Raw genomic sequence first — 22,055 nt, 5'->3', positions numbered from 1 at the left:
CTGCAATATCTTGTATTGTTAAGTACTAAAGGAACTGCCCTGATGAAGGCGACCTTCTAAATGAGAGGATTACCGCTGAAACACGCGTAGGCTTGGTTCCTACCATTGTTTGTGCGGAAGACCTATGACTTTATTTTGTTAGAACTCTTTTAGGTGATTATTAGACAAGATTGAGCGATAATTGTTATTGAAATAATAGGATTATATTATTTTGAGTTGTGTTACGGCTGTAGCCGAAAGAAGAAATGTTTATATTTAATTGTATTTAAATGTATTTGTAAGGTCTAAAGTTTTATGTATGTCAATTGTTGTGGTATCACAATCCTATTGTCTTGTCTTGTGTGGCACTCTGTCTTTGTGAGTAACTGTTGTTGTATGTTTATGTATTTGTATATTATTTGTATCTTTTGTATGGAATTGCTTTTTAATATTTATGTATGATTTAGGTTTATATATGTTAACTTCCCTGCGCAATATTTGTTTATTTATATAGTTAAGACATTTCGGCTTGTTCTTATGTACATACACATTTAATAAATATCAGTTTTGAATTTATTTCATTGTTTTTTTGTTTTGTATATTATCTTGATAGTGCTGAACATTGGTTGTAGCTCATTTTCTTTTTCCTTGTACACTTTAAATCCAGCACAGGTCTGAACACCCCTGAAACCTTCTGAGAGGAAGAGAATTTATCATGCTCCCATTACCCTCTATGACTCTGCCACCTTGAGCATCACTTTTCTTTTAGTAAAACAATCTATACCCTCCAAAAGCATGAGGTAGTTAGGTCTCCCTTTTGAAAGATATCTTATCTTCACTCCAGTTCTTGGAGGCCATTGTAGAACGTCTATTGCATAACCTCTGTTAATTATGTTCAATACACAGACATCTGTTACATCTTTTTTCCTGTTTTCCCTAAAGTGATGGATTTTTGCACCCACCACCATCAGCTTGGATATACCCTAGATGTCAGAATGTCTTTTTGGGTGAAGCCTTCTTGCTGGTATCCATTTTTGAAGTAAAGGATCTCATCTGGTACTTCTTCATTTGAAATGCAAAGGACTTGCATTCCTTTCAAGGAGATATGTCGGTCATTGTGTTCAAAACTTCTTTGTCTTGGATTTCCCTTTATATGAAAGAGCATGCTGGTAGTCTTTGCATACCTTAGAAATCATTAAATCCCTCTGTTCTCCAAATAGTGTCTTCCATTGGAATTTAATTGTAAGAAGTGTACTCTTTTATGTAATTTCCCCCTCCATTCCCTCATCAAGACGCTTATTCGGGCACAATCAATGCTCTAGATGATATTGCCGTAGCCTTCTGAACATCTAAAGAGATGTCAGCTAGCAATCATGTTTGTTATTCCATGCCTGCCAGTAGCTCTGCCGGTCACAATTGCTGACTGGGCAGTATAAGCTAAATACATGCTTTCTTCAGGGCAAGGTTTTCTGCTTCAAAGGCGTTCTTTAAACCAGAGTCCACCTTTTTATCAGAAGGGGTCAGAAGGGGAACAGTCCTCTGGATTAATCAAAGTCTTACCAGTCAAGGTAGCCAATACTGTATTCACCTTAACATTATGAAGAAGGACCTCATCCCCACCAGTATATATACTTTCTGTAAAAAAATGCCTTCTACTCTCCGATGACTGTGTCCTTGATAGCTCCATCAAAGGGCATAGCCATAGCGTATGATCTAACAGATTGATGAACGAGGGTGTCTTCTCCCTCCTCCATCCAAATGGGAGGGAATCCCAGACTACTTCTTAAATGAGAGAGGATCTCCTACATCATCTCCCTATTAAGATATTTGCCTTATAAAGTGGAACACTTGTCTGAGGCTGAAAAAGAAGACTCCACCTCCTCCATTCTCCTTGAGCTCCTTTTGACCTTTGTTTTGGTTAGAACGTTAGTCACTGCTGCTTCAATCATGTCTTGTGCCTCAAAATGACATATGAGAGATGGCAAGTTAGCAGCAGAGGCCCCGCTTTTGATTGTAATACGACATGCAGGAATAGGGCCTTTCTTCATCTGAGGAAGTCAAACACATAACATGCTTCCTTTTTCCTGTTTTCATCCCAATACGTTAACAATAAATGGAGCTAGAGCTTACTAGCCCCATAAGATTGATACACCGGTTTAGAAATGTGAAACAATCCTCCTCAAATAACATTACACTTCACCAATAAGATCCACAGCTTAGTATTCCGGGCCAAAGTAGTTCTTAAAAATTGTCCCTCTTGACCTTACTGGATCAGTGTGTCACAGCTCGCATGCACCAGCGGCGTCCTCAAACCCCGATGTACTGCCTCAGCTGCATAAGATCAGTCTGACCCCGTCAGAACATCCTCTGTTGACCCAAAGCCTGCGGCACCGTGTGAACCTATATGGGTCAGCGCAGCTTTAATTTCTCACAGAGGGCTGTGCCCCCAAAAAACTAATCAGCAGCAATCTCCTCTGCTCGACTCACTGGCCAACAGGGACCTGCCACTGGAGACATAACAGGTATTCTTGAGAGACACAAAAAAATATTGGAGGAATAGCAGGGAGGGCTTTTACTGTGGCAGTAATGTGATTTTAAAAGAACATTCAGATGAAGAAGGGGCATAGGGATGAATAATAGAGAATACAGAAGGAGGAAAGAGAGGTGAGTTGGAAAGAGAACTGTTACAGAAATGGGGACGAAACCAGCACACAAAAGTGAAATAATGGACATAAGTGGTGAACGACAGGACAAAGACACTACTTTTAGAGATTACAGATAACAAAATAAATGAAAGTGAATAATCAGAGAGACCAGGTAGGAAAGAGTTACCCTGTGCTTAATTTGTAAATAAAAATGTACTGGTGCCCAAAGCTCTTCTCTGAAACATGCAGCTGCTGCAATTAAATGTGCGAGCACATAATACTGCCATCTCAGGCCTCTCTAATCCATTTACAGACACTCCCTTCCCCTTCAGCTCACTCTTGCAGCTTTCTCCCTTTGTTACACTTTTTCATTTTTCTCTTCCTCCATCTTTCTGATATCTCTCTTTTGCTCACAGTAAATGCTTGAGGCAGACAAAAAAGTGTTGTCCCGCCAAAATAAATGCCAGTGCCCCTAACCAGAAACCACCAGCTCAAATTAACCCGTAGAGGTACGGCTCTCAAGATGGATGCAAAATAACATTAAAAAAAGGGTAGTACAATATTTTGTCAATGTTTTAAATTTGTTGCTTGTAGCATGAGACACTGATGCCAGGGGAGGATAAACGAAGAGGGAATGATCACATAATCCACCTATGTAAAATTGCAACATTTATAGAAAGGATATACAAATGAAGCACAGGTAGGCATAGGCAGAAGGTGGAAAGGAAATGTTGATTTTGGTCTTTTACGTCTAAGGAAGGGAGATAATCTCAAGTGTTGACAACAGAATAGCTATTTAAACAGTGTTACAAAGAACAGCAAAGAGGACTGATAAAGAGAGGTAAATCTGGGAACCATTCTCATAGAAATGGCATGACAAACCTTAGGAAATGATGAAAGGAGAAAGGGAGGGGGCATAGAATGAAGAAAGATGGAGTCTTATGAGAAAGTCCTAGGGATCAGTCTCAGAATGGGAAGGGAGAGAGAAGCAAACATGATTATCCCAAGTCAGAGTATCGATGATTAGGCAAAAAAAAAGAACAAAGAAAGATAGCTTAGAGATACCAACTGAAGAAAGTCTGTCCAAAGCAGTAGAAAGATCCAGGAGAGTAAGTAGAGATGAGAAAGAAAGGTGAGGGGCAGAAAGCCCTGAGATAACTGAAGAAAGTGCCATTTGAGTGGATTCAGATATGGAAGCACCCCAGTATTTTTCGCACAAGTCCAGTGAGGCTGAAGGCAACAAAAATGTGTATAAATTGACACTGGTAGTTATGTTTAGTATAGAGATTTTATCTTATCTGATCACTGTATTTAAGTCTTACCCTTCTCATGTTCGCCCTACCTTTCCCAAAAGATCTCCTCATTTATTCACATGGCCACCATTAGTTGTAATTCCCTCCATTTACATATCATGAGGAATCAGTTATAGTTGAAAATGTAAGATTTTTATAGGTTTTCAAAGCACAGAAAATGAGAAACTAGAAGTCAGTGATTATTCCCGCCCTGTCTTGTTATCATTCCTGCTTCTTCTCATCTCATAACCCTGTGCATCTGCCATGTCAAAAGGTATAACGCTAAAGAGGTCAAAGGTAAAGCAGACTTACACTGTGTACCATGTATAGTAATGTCTCTCACTCCTTTCACACTCACCCTTACCTCTTTCCTTCCAATCTCCTACATTCCTAACACCCTCTTCTGATACAACACAATCCACAGCCTGCAATGGGTGGGATAAAATATCATTATTGCAAATGGACTTCAAAACAGCCTTGGAGACATATTTTTCATGAAAAATTGTGCACCAACCAAATTTGCACAAGGGAGACAACACAACACAGAGCCTTATCTATTAGGACAGGACTGCTGCATCCTCTGCTGTTATTCTCTGCGCTCACACTCTAAAAGTCTGCCCTTAGTGATTCACATCCTACCAAAGCTCAGTGTGCACTGTCTAGCATTAGATTTGCACTGAAAACATAACCTTCCACAAATTCCTATGTGTATGTGTTCAGTGCCCTTTAGCACAATTGCAATGCATGTTTTTTGAGCAAATAAAACATTTCTCATTCTTAGAGCCTGCTTCAAGGAGAATTCATTTTTGAGACAAAGCTCGGTCTGGCTCTCTTAATAGATTGGATTTTGTAAAATAAATATGGGTTTATATATTGTAATACCAGTAAATCTCCTTTGATACAAAGTAATACAAAGCTTTTTTTATGTGCTGAAGAGGGCCACTCTTCTAGTGTTTAAAAGTCTAAGAAATGAAGTTACTGGTTGAGGGGTGTAGTACCTTACTCAATCAGCAACCACAATTATTGGCAGGGTGAAACAGAAGCAAACCTCAAAATTACCTGTGCTCACCCCTTTAGTGCTTGGCACAAAATCAGTTAGGCTTACCTTAGAGATATGTGCAAAGCATTTATGCAGTACACAAACCATAATAAAGTGAAAGCACAACACAGGAAAAATACCACACCAATTTGGAAAAGTAGAGTGAAATTGAAAAAAATAATTTGAGACAAGAATCCAATTAGTAGAGCCAGTGATATGCAATTTTTAAGATTTAGATAAAATCATAAATGCACAAAGCGCCATCTTTGGGTATCTGGCCGCCCAGTGATGTGAAGTGGGCCGGATAGAGGGACCAAGTTAGGCCCGCTGAACAAAGTACCTTATGTCCTTGGTGCGTGGTATGAGGGGTGTTACTTTGCGAGGCCTTGCATCGTTGGTTCTGATGGGCTGTGAGAGCTGTGATGCGAGGGCCTGTGTCATGCTGCATGTTCCGATGTAGCTGTGCCCATGGCTTTGTAAAGCTTCATGTTGAGTTGCGTTGGTTCAGGCAAAGCTGTCAGTTGGGCGACAAGCCTTTACAATGCTTTGTACTGCTTTGTACTGCTCTCCATTGATTCCAATGAGACTGACATCTGGGCAGCTTCCGATGAAGGTTGTAGCTGTGCGGTGAAGCTTTGTGGGGCTCCTCAATGGATTTGGTGAAAGCCATAGCTGGACTGGCAGAGCGCTTTCAGGCCCATTTCTAAGGGTACAGGACTGGAGGGGCACCACTTGGAGGGTTAGGGTTGACAGAAGGCAGAGTCAAGATGCAAGGTTCCAGCTGGTTGGAGCCTCTGCTCAGGAGGCCAGCCAGCTAAATCCTGGAGTCAGTCTGGAAGACCAGGTTCAAGGTGCAGGTCTAGTCCTTCTGACTCAGGCAGCAGGTCAGGAGGTCAACAGGGCAGCAGAGTAGCAAGGCAGCAGAGTAGCAGACCTTAATTCAGCAGAGCAGCAGAGCAGTCTTCTATAGGTCCAGATGTGCACTGAAGAGTTGGGATTTAGGGTCCACTATTTATCCTTGGTGTCAGCATTGAAGGAGGGGACTTTTCTACAGGTTTCCACCCTCAGAGGTGTGTGGAATTTCCTTTCTCCCTGCCCTGGCCCTCCTTCTCTGGGAGCACAAAAGGCTAGTGTGAAACCCTTTGTGAGTGTGTTGTGGCAGAGTCTTGGCATGCAAGTGTTAGAAGTGACAGCTCCACACCCCTGTCTAGTCAGAGATGGCCTTTCCTTCAAAACACCTATTCTTCCTTTGTCTCACTCTTCTGGTAGTAATACACAAAGACCAACTGCTAGCTACACCTAGTTATGCAACCCAGGATACAGGCTGCAGACACCAAATGGTTAGGACAAGAAAATACCAAATTTCTAAAAGCAACATTTTCAGGATGAATTGTGATTCAAAATCCGACTTTTAAATGATAATTCTTTGGATACCAAACATATTATTCTTACCTGTTCCCAGTAGAAAGTTATCACTTATTAAATGTAACTCAATGCTATCTTATGGGAAAGATAGGGCTTGTAGTAGCGAAAAAGGAATTTAAGAGTTTTTTCACTACCAGGACTATAAAACTTGAAAGTACATGTTCAGCATTTTCAATACACTGCACCTTGCCCTCTGGGCAGTATAGGGCCTAGCCCAGGGATGACATATGTATTAACAAAAAAGGTTTAGGCCTGGCAAAAGATTTATTTTGCCAGGCCAAAATGTAATTTAAACTGCACTCAGACTGCAGTAGCAGACCAGAGACATGTTTAAAAGGCTATTTAATTGGGAGGCACAATTAGTGCTGCGGGCACCAAACTACTTAACAATTGTACGTACCAGAAACCAATATTAAAAGGCTACATTTGGCCCACTCCAAGTCGGGGGAAATAGCTGAAAATGAATAGAAAGTGTAACCAACCAGATGAAATGTTTGGACCAGCCAGGTATTTTGAAGGCTGATGAGGTTGAATTGCTAAATAAAGAGTATCTTGTCTCAGTTAATAAGCTTAGCAAGCAGTCCTGCCACAGTCCAGGAAAGAAAGTTGAGGTTATATGAGGTGATCACTAGGACTTTCTTTAAATATAAAAATATCATCACTTGGACTGGAAATGGTGAGTCAGTCGTTCTGTTTCAATGTATCAAGAAGGGTACATTTTTTTGAAGCTGTGATGTTGAAAAACGTAACAAGATGGAGTAAGACATTGGGCAGCAATCTGGGATGTTGGAAGTATATAAAAGAAGAGAGCAGGTTTGTGAAAATGACCCAAAAGGAATACCTTGATGCAGTAGCTGGACCATCATGGTAGTCTGTTTTAAATGTGTCACAGTACTGACACCTAGCCCCAGCTTTACTCTATTACCCAACCAGGAAATCGTCCGACCACATATATTGTAGTATGGAGGTAGCAAGCATTACCTAGCTGGGAAGAAATCCAATGTGATGAATTGTTTTTAAGCTGAATAAAGTTTTTGATGTGATCATAATGCGAAGATGATACACCTGTCAGGACAGTAACAAAAGGAGTTGCCTTTGGTGATAGTCATAGGGCAGGAAGCAGCTCAGGGGTCGCACTCTCCATTTAGCTATTACAATTATTTTACCATTTGTTAGACTTAGAAAAAGGCTCTGCCTTCTGGAGTGTCTTTAGCTGGGGGACCAATGATATGGGCTTGTTTACAGGTATGCTGAAGTTCTACAAGTTTTAAGATAATGTTCTCTATGGCTTTTAGTTTGGACCTCACCACAGCAGGCAAACCCCTAAAAGTCTTTTCAAGATATATTAAACAATTGCCTGGAGAACTAATTGCAGGTGAGAGCAACAGGTTTAATGATTACATTATTTGAATTTGTGGCGTAATCACTCTTTGAGATAGATTTCTGCCATTGACACCTATTGCTGCTAGACGAGAGGAGATGTGAGGTTTGATGGTTGGTGTTGTATGGACATCAGCTTCAACTACCAGGATGTCGGGAGAGATGCAGGGATTAATACTGGCTTGAACAAAAGCAGTGGAACTAGGGATATCAAAGTCATTAACATGGGTAGCACAGCTGTTCACCCCAGGTACATAGGCGCTGGATTGCTCAACAGTGACAATACCATTGTTCAAAGCTCCCAGGGCAATGGTAAGGAAACTGGCAATGGAAGACGTTGAAGTGCATTCCTTGTTAGGACTTGAAGCTGCTACCGATTTCCTTTTACTCAGTGTCTGAAGTCTGTGAGCTAATAAATGGTGGTCCCATCTGGCCTCTTGCAATCGTTGATGGGCACAGACAGGCTCAGTCTTGTCCTAGTCTTTTCCCATACACAGCCTGGGCACAACACATCGATCAGAAGTGCATTATAGTTCTGGACTCCACCTAACATTTGGTCACGGATTATTGCCATTGTTGATGCACATACACTATTTTGCAATGTGAACACCTTCCACTTGGGGCTTTATGCTCCTCATATCCATACTGTGGCTGATTGGGAAAATCATTGTTAAATTGTAAATGTATCACTCACAGTTGATTTTCGTCTCTCTGTCTTTGTTTAGGTGTTATCTTTAGGTGCCGACGTGTTACCGGAATACAAACTTCAAACACCTCGCATGAACAAGTTTACAATTTTGCACTACAGCCCTTTCAAAGCAGTCTGGGATTGGCTGATTTTGTTGCTTGTCATCTACACAGCCATCTTTACCCCTTATTCTGCGGCCTTCCTTCTGAATGATAGAGAGGAACAGAAGCGACGCGAGTGTGGATATTCTTGCAGTCCTCTGAATGTTGTAGACTTAATGGTTGACATTATGTTCATTATTGACATTCTCATAAACTTCCGAACGACATATGTAAACCAGAATGAGGAAGTGGTAAGTGACCCTGCAAGAATAGCCATTCACTACTTCAAAGGCTGGTTCCTAATTGACATGGTTGCGGCAATACCATTCGACCTGCTAATCTTTGGATCAGGCTCTGATGAGGTAAGAAGCAACTACTTTTGTTTTTGAACCACTTTCATAACATCACTAATTTTTCATAATGTAAACATACCAAGTGCATGTTTTACCAAGTGCATTATACAGCATTCTCAATGGAAGCATTTTAAACATACCACCCTCTCAGAAAACACCAAATAAACATGAGAGTTTGTGTTTAGGTGGCTTTGTTTTTCCTGTTTTTTTTGTTGTAAATTATATTAGATTAGATTAGAAACATAGAAACATACACAAAATTAAGACCAATAAATTTATTACTGCAATATTGCCATTGGCAATGAGTCGAAACAGTAAATTAGAAATTGCAGTTTTACCTCCAATATTTGTCTAAATACGATTCTTGACCATTGAATCACATAGTAGATAAACAATAGAGAAGGGAACAATATAGGGTATGATTTTAACTGCCGGACACAAGGTGCTATTGGTTGTCGCATTTCAGTCACAAATAACATGACGGACTCAATTTAAAGCTAGTCACAGTATACAATGAACGGTACTTAGGTTAAAGCCTAAATGTATTCTGTTTTGATACTCCCTGTCAAAATTAGGATTCTAGGCCAGCTAATCTGCCTATTTCACCTGTCTTCACATGCCACTCTAATTTCTGTGGATATATTTAAGCATATTCATGCACAACCAAACAAAAAGAGGTTATACTTATCTTGCGCCTTTCCTCGGGCCAAACATGCAATTAATCTCAAACGTTTTTTACCTAAAGAACCCCAAAACAAACACACACACATATATATTAACTGAAAGTCTCCACAATAAACCACTCCACCTATGCTGAGAAAATAAACCGTGTAAAGTGTGGACTGATTAAATTAGTCCACACATAAATTACTACAATAATGCGTATCATGAATGACGTGGGAAGCTGGAACCCATGATATAAAATGGAAGAATATAAAAATTAATAAAGGGAAATGCAAAACATAAAAATAATATGTATCTAAGTGTAGTTTTTATATAGTGAGTACAAAATGGATAATCATATTGTTTATATAAGTGATATCCAATACAACAAGTAGTCATTTTTTAATTTAAATGATTACTTTCTGGTGCCGACTTTGCCAAATGAAACATATTCAGTCGACTTGATCCTGCACGTTATGTTGCTCTGTTTACAGCTGTTCTTCAGTAAACTTGTTTTTGATTTGTTCCTTATTCAATTGGTGTAGTTTTGAACAACTTTGCATTGCTATTCCGTTTCAATTTATTTGGTTTTATCTTTCACTCATAAATGCCCATTAATATAAACTTTAGTTTTTCTTGCTTAGGTTTCCACATTTAACCTATTTACAATTCCATGCCTCCAATGTATTCAATGTATTTACTTGTCATTCCTTGACATAAGTTCCATAAATACCTCAGTGCGTTTGAGTACATTAAGTCTTCATCAGGGGGTTAACGTTTCGTATTCTTGAGACCTCGAAAGTACGTTAATATATTCAAATTAGTTTAACAAACATGTACACTTTTTGATGAGTTCAACATGTGAAGAAAATATTGTCATATCTCAGAACAGTGATACTTAATTGCCTGGAGTCTTTAGGTTGTTACTTAGGTCAGAAATCGTGTTGCTATACAATATCACATGAAAGAAGAGTGGCCAGGGCACACCAATAGCATGAATCCTGATCCTGATAATGTTTAAGAATAAGTAGAAAGTTCGTTCTTGGAAGATGATGTGTAGATATTTATTATAAGTGCAGGTAGAAAGTAGAAATCTCAATCAAAAGACTGCGTTGTACAAAATGACCATGTGTCCAGAGCAGCCAGATGGTGATAAATGGTCAAAGTTACAATAAGATGTTCGAATGTAACAATAAGTCCATACAGTAAAACAGCCAACACGTGTTTCGTCTTCAAGACTTTGTCAAGGCTGTGGAAACATAGATGAAAAATACATACATGTCGGTATAGTATAATTGCGCAAGGTGACTTCACAACGTCTAAAATTCTTTGTACAGAGGTAAAGAGAACAATCCGAGCGAAGGTGCAATAGAATTGTGTGAATTAAGTGCAGAGATGCGTATCGTTAATGTGACGACCAGAATGTAGTGTGAATGCCTCAATAGGTCTTATAGGTGACTAATTGAATCACGTTCCAGAAGAAAAAGGCAAACAAGTCAGTCTAGAGTGGAATAAAACGGCAACATCATGCGAGGTGAGATTGTCATAAACGTGTCTACACAGTGTGATACAGTACATATGCTTTAAAAATTTTTAGAAAACATTGAATCTTAGTGGTGAAGAAACAAGGGGGGATACGAAGTGTGTTGTGATGTGGATAGAAGATCTATAAATAGTGTGAAGAAAAAAGAGTAAAGAAAGAAGTAAGAAGTAATTGAAAGGGGGTAAGGTACCTTCAGATGTATATAAAACATTATATGTAAACACGAAAGGTACATAGATCAAGCTGCTGGTAGTCATGAGTCCTTGGGAGAAATCAAATAGAATAGGCAAGTGATGGCCATGATAAGCCTGGGGTATAAAACAACAAAAAATACAATTTAATGTAAAGCAGGTGTTATGCAGAAAGCTACTTGATTTTAAAGCTACATACGGAGTAAATAATCTGGTATGCCAAGGTCTATAATGTCGCTGGAGCGTTGCCCCGTCACTAGCTTTACCAAGGTTGCTGTGATTTTACATGTGTAATATTCTTTTCACTTTCTAGAAAAACTCGAAAAGTGAAGATGGAGCCTATCAAATTAGAAAGGTTTTCTCAAAACGCAATTAAAAATTCTAAAGGAACGTTTTACTTAGTCTTTTTATGCCCATGCCATGCCCCCTAATGCCACTTTAACCGCTTATAAAAACCAAAATCTCGATCAGAAAAAATGTCATTCTAAAACTAGAGAACGTTTTATCACTTAGCCTCTGTCTGTGGTATAACTTTACTTCATGCCATGTTAAGACACACAATCGGAGCATGCTGCGCACTACCAGACTTCTACAGAAATTGAAAGGCTATTCTATTCACACAACGTGGTGTGCTTTTGTCACATATTTATTTTTTCTAGCTGACACAGATTAGTAAAGCTTTCCTCGCCTGGCTGCCTTGAGTTCCCCGTAAGTGGGAGAAAGTAGTGAGACAAGCCAGCAACGCTGGCAGTACCTTACCTCAAGTATTTGTGGAGCGAATAAACCCGTGCTGTGCGCGTCGGGGTTTTGGCAGAGTGTTTGGCCCATGTGTGTGTCAGCCTCTTTTTATAGGTTGATCGGTTCAGGCAAAAGATAGTCAAAATAGAAAAGGGACTCTAATTGAGACGGCGAGCAGTTTGAGCAGCCCAAGGTGGGGGCCATTTTGAAACGGAGTGAGTCCATATAGAGACTAGTGCTACGAGCAATGGAGGCATTCAGAAAAGGAGAGGGGTGTGGAGATCAGACGTAAGAGTCATGCAGAAAAGTGTATATAATAAATATAATATAACTGTAGTTTGTTAGAAGTACCATTGTCACAAGGTAAGGCATAATACACAAAAGGTGGTATGAACTACCGTCAAACAATGTATAAGTATACACAACAGTAAGCATGATACAAGACCAAGATGAGTGGGTTACAGATTCATCTTGTAAGTCAGAGAACTTACTAATATAGAGAACAGAAGTTATAGCTGGACACATAAAAAAAACAAAATTACATCTTAGTGTATGAAATATATGGAGGTGAGTGTTTTTATACAGCTGAGTTTTAAAGAAAGGTGTATAGATCCTTGTCAATGTTAATGCCCTGCTCAACAGCTCTGAGTCTAATAATCCAACTGCTTTCCAGTTGTCTCAGCCGTACCGTTTTATTGCCGCCTCTGGGTAGTGAGTTCACTGTGTCAATGCCATGTACACCGTTGCCCAGTATCTCTTGTTGTCTATGCTTGGCATTGTAGTGAACCGCGAAGGGGTAGTTGACATTATTGTTGCGGATGGCCCTGATGTGTTCTTGCAATCTCTCCTTAAGAGGTCGGATAGTGCTCCCCACATAGATGAGACTGCAAGTGCAGATAATGCAATACACTACAAATTTGGTGTTGCAGTTAATGAATTTATTGATTTTGTAAGTAACTGGTGAGTTGTGTTGGAACTCGTAAGTTTATCTTTGATGAAGCAGCAAATATTGCAGTGCCCACATTTGTAGGATCCATGTGGGGCCGTTGGTAACCAAGTGTTTGCTTGTTCAGGTGGCAGAAAGCTGCGACACAAGTGATTTCGAAGGGCGGGTCCCCTGCTATATGTGATGTTAGGTTTGGGAGGAAGGCTGGTTTTAAGGAATCCATCAGCTAGGAGTAATGACCAATGTTTATGAAGAATCTTATATATGTTTGAACTGAGTACATTGTAGGGGGTAATGAAGGATGGAGGTCTAGGTGGGTTATTCTTGTTGGTGGAAGTAACCAGCAGATCTGATCTTTTAACATGCTGTATTCTGTTGTTAGCTCGTGATAGTGTGCTAGGTGAGTAACCCCTCCGTACGAATCATGTGTTCATTACTTTAGATTCTTCATGGAAGATGATATCTTCACTGCAATTTCTCCTGATCCTGGTGAGCTCTCCATAGGGAATGGCCTTAATTTGAGAGGAAGGGTGTGAACTGTTAGCATGTAAGATGGCATTGCATGCCGTGGGTTTTCTATATAGTTTAGAGCAGATTTAATTACCTCTTATGTAGAGTGTTAGGTCCAAATAATTGACCTGTGATGTACTGTGTTCCCAAGTAAAAGTGATGTTAAAGGAGTGGTGTTGAGATGTTGTAAAAAAAGGTCAAATGTATCTAAACTGCCTGACCAAAAAAGTAAAACGTCATCAATGTATCTGCCCCAGTATAGTATGTGTTGAGTCAAGTCCAGTGGGCACTCTCTCCATATATGTTGCAATTCATAAAAGCCCATGTACAAATTTGCAAAAGAGGGGGAAAATTTGGCCCCATTGCCACACCTTGGATTTGTTTGAAAAACATGCCTTCATGGACAAAAAAGTTGTTATCCAAAACTAGCTCTATTAGATCTAAAAGCATATTGGAGTGTTCTAGGAGTGAAGCTTCATGTGTATCAAGAAAGTGCTGGATGGCAAGTAGACCCTTGTCTCTCGGTATTCAAGTGTATAGTGAGGTAACGTCTAGGGTTGCTAGGATGTGCCCCTCTGTCCATTCAAAGTCACTAAGGCCCTCATTCTGACCCTGGCGGATTGAATCCGCCAGGGCCGAGGGCAGCGAATGCACCGCCAACAGGCTGGCGGTGCATTCATGGGCATTCTGACCGCGGCGGTAACGCCGCGGTCAGAAACGGGAAACCAGCGGTCTCCCGCCAGTTTCCCGCTGCCCATGGGAATCCTCCATGGCGGCGCAGCAAGCTGCGCCGCCATGGGGATTCCGACCCCCTTCCCGCCAGCCTGGTTCTGGCGGTTTACACCGCCAGAACCTGGCTGGCGGGAACGGGTGTCGTGGGGCCCCTGGGGGCCCCTGCAGTGCCCATGCCAATGGCATGGGCACTGCAGGGGCCCCCTAACAGGGCCCCACATTGCTTTTCAGTGTCTGCTTAGCAGACACTGAAAAGCGCGACGGGTGCCACAGCACCCGTCGCACACCTTCCACTCCGCCGGCTCCATTCGGAGCCGGCATCCTCGTGGAAGGCGCTTTCCCGCTGGGCCGGCGGGCAATCTTTTGCAGATCGCCCGCCGGCCCAGCGGGAAAGTTGAAATGCCCCCCTCGGTCTTCTGACCGCGGGGCGGTGTTTGGGCGGTTTCCGCCCGGCGGGCGGAGTCCGCCGCCCGTCCGGGTCGGAATGAGGCCCTAAGTTTGCTGAGGAGATCCTTGGTATCTCTGATAAAGGAAGGGAGATTAACGACCAAAGGTTGTAAAAACAGGTCAATGTATTCAGAAATTCTTTCTGTTGGCGAGCCGATTCCTGAGATCATAGGCCTACCGGGCGGAAATGGACCCGGTTTGTGAATTTTCGGTAAAATGTAGATGCATTTCACTATTGACATACGCTTTGCAGATGTGCAAGCACTCTCTGGCATCCGCCACCTTCTTCGCCTGACATACAATATCACATGTTAGAGCATCTCAACGGATGTATTGTTGGTGCCCTCCCTTTGCTGTGAATTGAGTTGAGGGGTGGTGCCCTTCACTTCCAATTTGAGGAATGGTGATCTGAGCACTTGTAAGCAGACAATCCCGTACCTAATTCGATATTACCTGTCTACCCGTTTAAAAAACAAACCTCTAAGTATGTACCAGAGTACTACGGGCTCATATGGTTTCTAGCATGTGGTCCAGGAAACCTGGATGGATGCACTCATACTCTTTTTCAAATGTATCCCCATGCCTGTGGCCCATCTGTTTAATATATAAGGAAAATACAGTCGTGCATCAGCACAGTGATAGCTCAGCCCCAGATGTGACTAGGTTATTGATGACCTAGTAAACTGTGACACTGTATTATATCACCTGGTCATATTATTTGCACGATTGCACACATTTCTTTCCAAAATTACATTGTTGGAGACTACTTGAGTGGTATACCTCAGAGGAAGGTGGCACCTTCCTCCTGCAAAACTGTGAATAGACAAGTACTCCAGCTCGTGTGCTAAATCGTATCAGAATTAGTTGTACCTCCCGTACCAGATTCAAATTAACCTGTTCAGAAAGGAAATCAGGAATCACGCTTTACTTGAGCACCCTTGGGCTCGTACAAGAAAACCTGCGCTTTCTGAATGTTACTAAACTTACTAAAGCACAGCAGTGTTCATGATAACATCAACTGTTTAATGAGGTTTGCTTTGTTACAGAACTTAGCTGGTGGATTTGTCCAAGGAGTCAATTAATAACAGAAACAAAACCACCATCAAGGAATAAATATTTTGTTAACAAAAAAGTACAGAAATAGTCTGTGTGTTACAAAGTGGCTACATCATAGTACCGAGTGAGTGAATTTGGCTTAAGGACTATAATGAAACAGATAATTTGGTAGAATTGAGGATCTGCAAGATGAAGGGGAGGTTTGATGGAAGTTAATCTGTACATCTGCCAAAAAAGACAAATTAAAGATCTTTTTGATCTTATGTCATTCTAGATAAAGTGTGAAAGGAAGGAAATTCGATAGGGAGGATGCCTGTATGTAGAGAATTTTACCACCTCAGAATTCTTATATCCCACCAGGTAGACGTCTGTCTGGTAGGATTGGCAACAGCCTAATTAGGTACTGTGGTGACCCGCCAAGAAAGGAGCCTGTGAATTTAACAAAGTCAGGGAAGGAATCCAGTGTGGCATTCACTGAGTTTGATCCAGGCAGGTGGAGAATTGAGTGGTAACTGCCATTAATCATAGTTGGCATGAAGAAGAGGCCAGTGTATAGTCTGAAGTTGGCCAAAGGCTCAGGTTCAGTAATGGACTTTTTCAGTCCAGGTGTTATCACAGCATGTGTGTGTTCCAGAAGAACATAATTGGCTTAGGGTAAGTCATTGACGAGGTTTTCATCAGGGCTGTGAGGATAGAGTGGTCCTATTTGATTATATTGGCATTGCAAGTTTCGTTTTGGTGTTAGGTAATAGAGAGTTATATATTTTCTAGCTCACATACAATTGTAAAATGCTGTCTGAAGATCACTCATTCACAGCATATTTGTTCATAGTTGTTTTTGTTGTGAACCCCATCCATAGGGGATATCTGTCTTTTAGAAAGGAAAGAAACCTTCCGTGTGCATTGTGTAGATCCCTGACACTTCTGTCAGACGTATTCCAATTGATGTGCTCTCTGGTTACTAAGAAACACTTGCCATTGTTAGCTTTCTCAGATTGGGGTCAGTGAAAATGATTCAATATTAGTAGGAATTTATGTGTTTGAATAGTATGAATATTTTGTCAATGAATATGGTTATCAAAATAAACTGTTTGTTTGCCTTGGTCAAAAAATGCCCAAAGACACAAATCAAAACACTTGCTTGTACCTCTGTCGTCATACACCTACAACCTTGTAAACAGATATTTGATTACCACAATTTATTTGCTCTTTGTCTAGAAAGTACGTGCAATGTACAGAGGGTCATATGATGTTTATTACAAAAGGAGTAGCTTCTGGCCTTTTTCACAGCAGAATTCTTGCACACAAATGTTGTAAATCCCTTTGTGAGCACTTTGCTTTCAGTGGATGGGTGAGTGAAGTACTGCCATACCCACTACTCCTTCATGCTACATCCATGGATGTCAATTAGGGGTCACCAGGGGTTGCAAGTACGACCCCTGCACCTCCATTGTGACCCCTTCCACTTTGCTTGCGACCCCTGACTTTCCAGCGCTGTGATGGCATAAAAAGCATCCAGTGTATGTGTGTGCAGCGCTTGATTGCACTGCTGAAGCAAAAACCCTGCCTGCATGCAATTCACATCATGCCTGCAAGCTGGGCCTTGGGGAAATAACTCACTTGTTGCTATGGTGACCCATTACTGGGCTGGACGGCTCACAGTCCATGGTTCTTAGTTAGATACATTGTATGTATCTGCTGCGGGCATGGGATTCTTCAGTCACTTGACTTGACCTGCAGTGCCATCAATCTAGCAGTGCATAAAAGCACTACCAATGATTGCCCTGAAAAGATTTATTGGCCAGCCCCTGCGGCGCGGCTACCTGACTACTGATGGGTCTCTTCGGAGTCAGGCTGGTGTTGGTGTTGCTGCAGGACTTGAGTGTGAGTGTGACAGTTCCCTTACGTTTTTTTTATGCAATTCAAATACTGACTTTGATTTGCTTAGTGTTTGTTTCTGTGGGACTGGAATAGATGCAGGGTGGCAATGCACCCAGCATGCTTCATGTGGAGTATTGGAGCTTTACACACCTAGTTAAGGTTGAGGGGGGCTTTGAATCAAAATGTCAAGCTTTTTCATGCTTGCTGCCCATATTTGCTAGTTGGTCAGTACCATGACATGCTCGCACAGTGTTCTGCAGGACAGCGGGCGGCCCACTAAAATCTCGGGTGAGACTTGATTTCAGCTCATTTCACATGCATAGCTCCAGTGGCCATGGTCTTGCCAGCCTGCATAAGAAAGAGAAGTGCAGTTGGAACGTGCCTGTGCAAACTGTTGGACGCTATTAGTAAAATGGCTCAGCGGGTTAATGCATCTGTATGTATGTATTGTAACTTTAGTGCAAACCTAGTGTTGCGCAACAATGGTCTTATTACCTTCTCCCCTGACAGACATCTGTCCATGTTCTTTGTACATCGGCACATATTCCTGCGCTGTTAACCTTTCAGATGCCCCATGCGAGCTGGTCTCGTGTGCCTGGGACGAGACCAACTCGCCCTGCGCCCGGCCCACACCCTCCAGTCAGGGATGGAAGAGGAATCGCTTCCCCTTCCACCCCGACCCCCCCAGTGACGTCTGAGGCAGCAGAAATGCCCACCAGACACCAGGGATTTTTTTGTTTTTGGTACATTTCAATAAGGGGAGTGGCCCCGTGGGCAAGGGCTGCTCCCCAGGGGTCCAAATGACTTTTAGGCCATTCCTGCCCCGGGGAGGGGGGGGGAGAGAACCAGAGATATTTTTTTTTTTTCTTTTTTTTTTATATGGGGGGAGTGACCCCTTGGGCAAGGGCTGCTCCCCAGGGGGCCAAATTATTTTTAGGCCATTTCTTCCCCCCCATAATTAAGCCGATCTGTCCCGGGGGGCAGAAAACCCATAGACACCAGGGATAATTTTCTTTGTTTATTTTTTTTATTTTTTATTATGTGGGAGTAACCCCTTAGGCAAGGGTTGCTCCCCTGGGGGGGTGGGGGGGATTAAACCACTAGACAACAGGGATTTTTTTTTTTTTTATACTTATGCATAAGGGGAGCGGCACCTTGGACAAGGGCCGCTCCCCAGGGGGGCAAAATATTTTTAGCCCATTTATGCCCCTCGGGAGCTGATCTGCCCCCGGGGGGCAGAAAACCCCTAGACACCAGGGATAAAAACATTTTTTGTTTATTTTATTTTTTTATATATGTGGAGCGATTCCTTAGGCAAGGGTCACTCCCCAGGGGACCAAATTATTTTTAGACCATTTCTGCCCCCCCTCTGGGAGCAGAAACCACTAGATACCAGGGATTTTTTTTCTACTTACGCATAAGGGGAGCAGCCCCTTGGGCAGGGGCCGCTCCCCGGGGAGGCAAAATATTTTTATGCCTTTTCTGCCCCCCAGAGGCAGATCGACCTAATGTAATTAGGCTGATCTGCCCACGGGGGGCAGACCGTTAGACACCAGGGATATATATATTTTTGTATTTACTTTATGTTTTTATGTATGGGGAGCGACCCCTTAGGCAAGGGTCGGTCCCCATGTGGGCACATTACTGTTGGCCATATCTACCCCCTTTGGGGGCAGATCGGCCTATTTTTGGAAGGCGAAAGCCCACCAGAGACCAGGGAAGATTTTGTTTTCAAAATAAGATGGTGGGGGTATGGCCATAGCCCCACCGCAAATAAATGGAGCCAAAGTTGTTCTGCCCGCCAGTGGACAGATTGGGCAATTATCCTGATCCACACCCCGTGGGGGCAGAAAGTCTACTCGATGCCAGGGAATAAAAATAAAATTAAAAAAATAGTGGGGTGGTGGCTACCAACCAGTATGGGCCTGGTTGTGCCCCCACCCCAACTGAAGGGGGTAACAGTCTTTCTGCTCTTTCCCGCACACTAAAACATCTTACCCCACAGCAAGCAAGAGGACATTTGATTATTTTGAGTTTTGATTTTAAATTTGGGCCATGAGAGCTTGGTAACTCTCAAAATTGTCCCACTTGGAATGGTGAGGGGTGCACTTTTTTGACCTTGGGATGCTGCCATGTAGAAAAATCCACAAGTCCTAGACACATCTGAAAACTAAACATCAGGTTGATTCCAGGGTGATGTGCTTCACATGTACCCTGCACCATTTTCTTACCTACAATGCCCTGCAAACCTCCAACTTCGCTGGAAATCACACATTTTTCCCACATTTTTGTGATGGAACTTTCGGAATCTGCAGGAATCCACAAAATTCCTACCACCCAACATTGTCTCATCTATACTGATAAAAAAATCTGCTGCACTTGTCAGCCTAAAACTTTTTTTTCTTGAAACTACCCTTTTGTACGCTTTGGTTCGCCCTTAATTTTGACATGTTTTTGGCTCTTCCCTGTCATAGGCACTTGGCCGACATACACAAGTGAGGTATCATTTTTACCGGGAGACTGAGGGGAACGTTGGGTGGTAGGAAATGTATCCCGGTGCATTGATCCCACACAGAAATGTGGGGAAAATGTGATTTGTAGCTAAATTAGAAGGTTTGATGAGGATTCTGGCTAAGAAAACATAGGGGGCTCCACGCAAGTCACACTTCCCTGGACTCCCTCGGGTGTCTAGTTTTCAGAAATGTCTGGGTTTGGTAGGTTTCTCTAGATGGCTGCAGAGCCCAGGACCAAAACCGCAGGTGCCCACCGCAAAAACAGGTAGTTTTGTATTTGATAATTTTGATGTGTCCAGATAGTGTTTAGGGGCATTTCCTGCCGCAAGCAGTAGGCCTAGCCACGCAAGTGAGGTACCATTTTTATCTGGAGACTTGGGGGAATGCTGGGTGGAAGGAAATTTGTGGCTCCTCTCAGATTCCAGAACTTTCTGTCACCGATATGTGAGGTAAAAGTGTTTTTTTGGCCAAATTTTGAGGTTTGCAAAGGATTCTGGGTAACAGAACCTGGTGAGAGCCCCACAAGTCACCCCATCTTAGATTCCCCTAGGTGCCTAGTTTTTAAAAAATGCGCAGGTTTGGTAGATTTCCCTTGGTGCCGGCTGAGCTAGAGGCCAAAATCTACAGCTAGGCACTTTGCAAAAAACACGTCAGATTTCAATGTAAAAATGTGTTGTGTCCATGTTGTGTTTCCTGTCCCGAGCATTAGGCCTACCCATGCAAGTGAGGTACCATTTTTATCCGGAGACTTCGGGGAATACAGAACAGCAAAACAACTGTTATTACCCCTTGTCTTTCTCTACATTTTTTCCTTCCAAATGTAAGACATTGTGTGAAAAAAGACGTCCATTTGAGAAACGGCCTGTAATCCACATGCTAATATGGGCACCCCGGAATTCAGAGACGTGCACTTAACCACTGCTTCTCAACACCTTATCTTGTGCCCATTTTACAAATACAAGGGTTTTCTTGATACCTATTTTTCACTCTTTATATTTCAGCACATGAATTGCTGTATACTCGGTATAGAATGAAAACCCATTACAAGGTGCAGCTCTTTTATTGGCTCTGGGTGCCTAGGGTTCTTGATGAACCTACAAGCCCCATATATCACCACAACCAGAAGATTCCAGCTGACATAACGGTATATTGCTTTCTAAAATCTGACATCGCAGGAAAAAGTTACAGACTAAAACGTGGAGAAAAATGGCTGTTTTTTTTACCTCAATTTCAATATTTGTTTCATTTTAGCTGTAATTTTCTGTAGGAAACCCTTGTAGGATCTACACAAATTACCCCTTGCTGAATTCAGAATTTTGTCTACTTTTCAGAAATGTTTAGCTTTCTGGGATCCAGCATTGGTTTCACACCCATTTCTGTCACTAACTGGAAGGTGGCTGAAAGCACACAAAAAACATAAAAATGGGTATGTCCCAGTAAAATGCCAAAATTGTGTTGAAAAATTGGGTTTTCTGATTCAAGTCTGCCTGTTTCTGAAAGCTGGGAAGATGGTGTTTCTAGCACCGCAAACCCTTTGTTGATGCCATTTTCAGGGGAAAAAACACAAGCCTTCTTCTGCAGCACATTTTTCCCTTTTTTTAAAAGAAAATTAAATGTTTACTGTATTTTGGCTAATTTATTGGTCTCCTTCAGGGAAACCCACAAATTCTGGGTAGCACTAGAATCCCTCGGATGTTGGAAAAAGATGACTCAAATTTGGTGTGGGGAGCTTATGTGGACAAAAAGTTATGGGGGCCTAAGCGCGAACTGCCCCAAATAGCCAAAAAAAGGCCTGGCACCTGAGGGGGAAAAGGCCTGGCAGCGAATGGGTTAAAGCAATTTGCTGGTTTCAGGCATGGTCACTCTAATGGAATACTCCTAATAAGACCTCAGTACAGCTGTTTGGAGTCCTTCAACCACTCCTGGTGTAGAA

At 42.0% G+C, this 22,055-nt stretch overlaps 1 protein-coding gene across 5 annotated transcripts in view; it reads left to right on the top strand.

Annotated features, from left to right (window-relative positions):
* Positions 1-22,055, top strand: part of KCNH7 (potassium voltage-gated channel subfamily H member 7) — a 1,745,544-nt gene that overhangs the window by 1,394,022 nt on the left and 329,467 nt on the right. For all 5 annotated transcript variants that reach the window (XR_011201481.1, XM_069224264.1, XM_069224261.1 and 2 more), the window contains one exon: positions 8,486-8,911. Coding sequence is in view for 4 of the 5 variants with exons in the window: in XM_069224264.1 (XP_069080365.1) it covers positions 8,486-8,911 (426 nt within the window). In the remaining variant the exon portion in view is untranslated. The remainder of the gene's footprint in view (positions 1-8,485; positions 8,912-22,055) is intronic.

This window comes from Pleurodeles waltl, chromosome 3_1, assembly GCF_031143425.1.
Source record: "Pleurodeles waltl isolate 20211129_DDA chromosome 3_1, aPleWal1.hap1.20221129, whole genome shotgun sequence".
Taxonomy (NCBI): domain Eukaryota; kingdom Metazoa; phylum Chordata; class Amphibia; order Caudata; family Salamandridae; genus Pleurodeles; species Pleurodeles waltl.
This window is presented reverse-complemented; position numbering and strand designations above follow the sequence as displayed.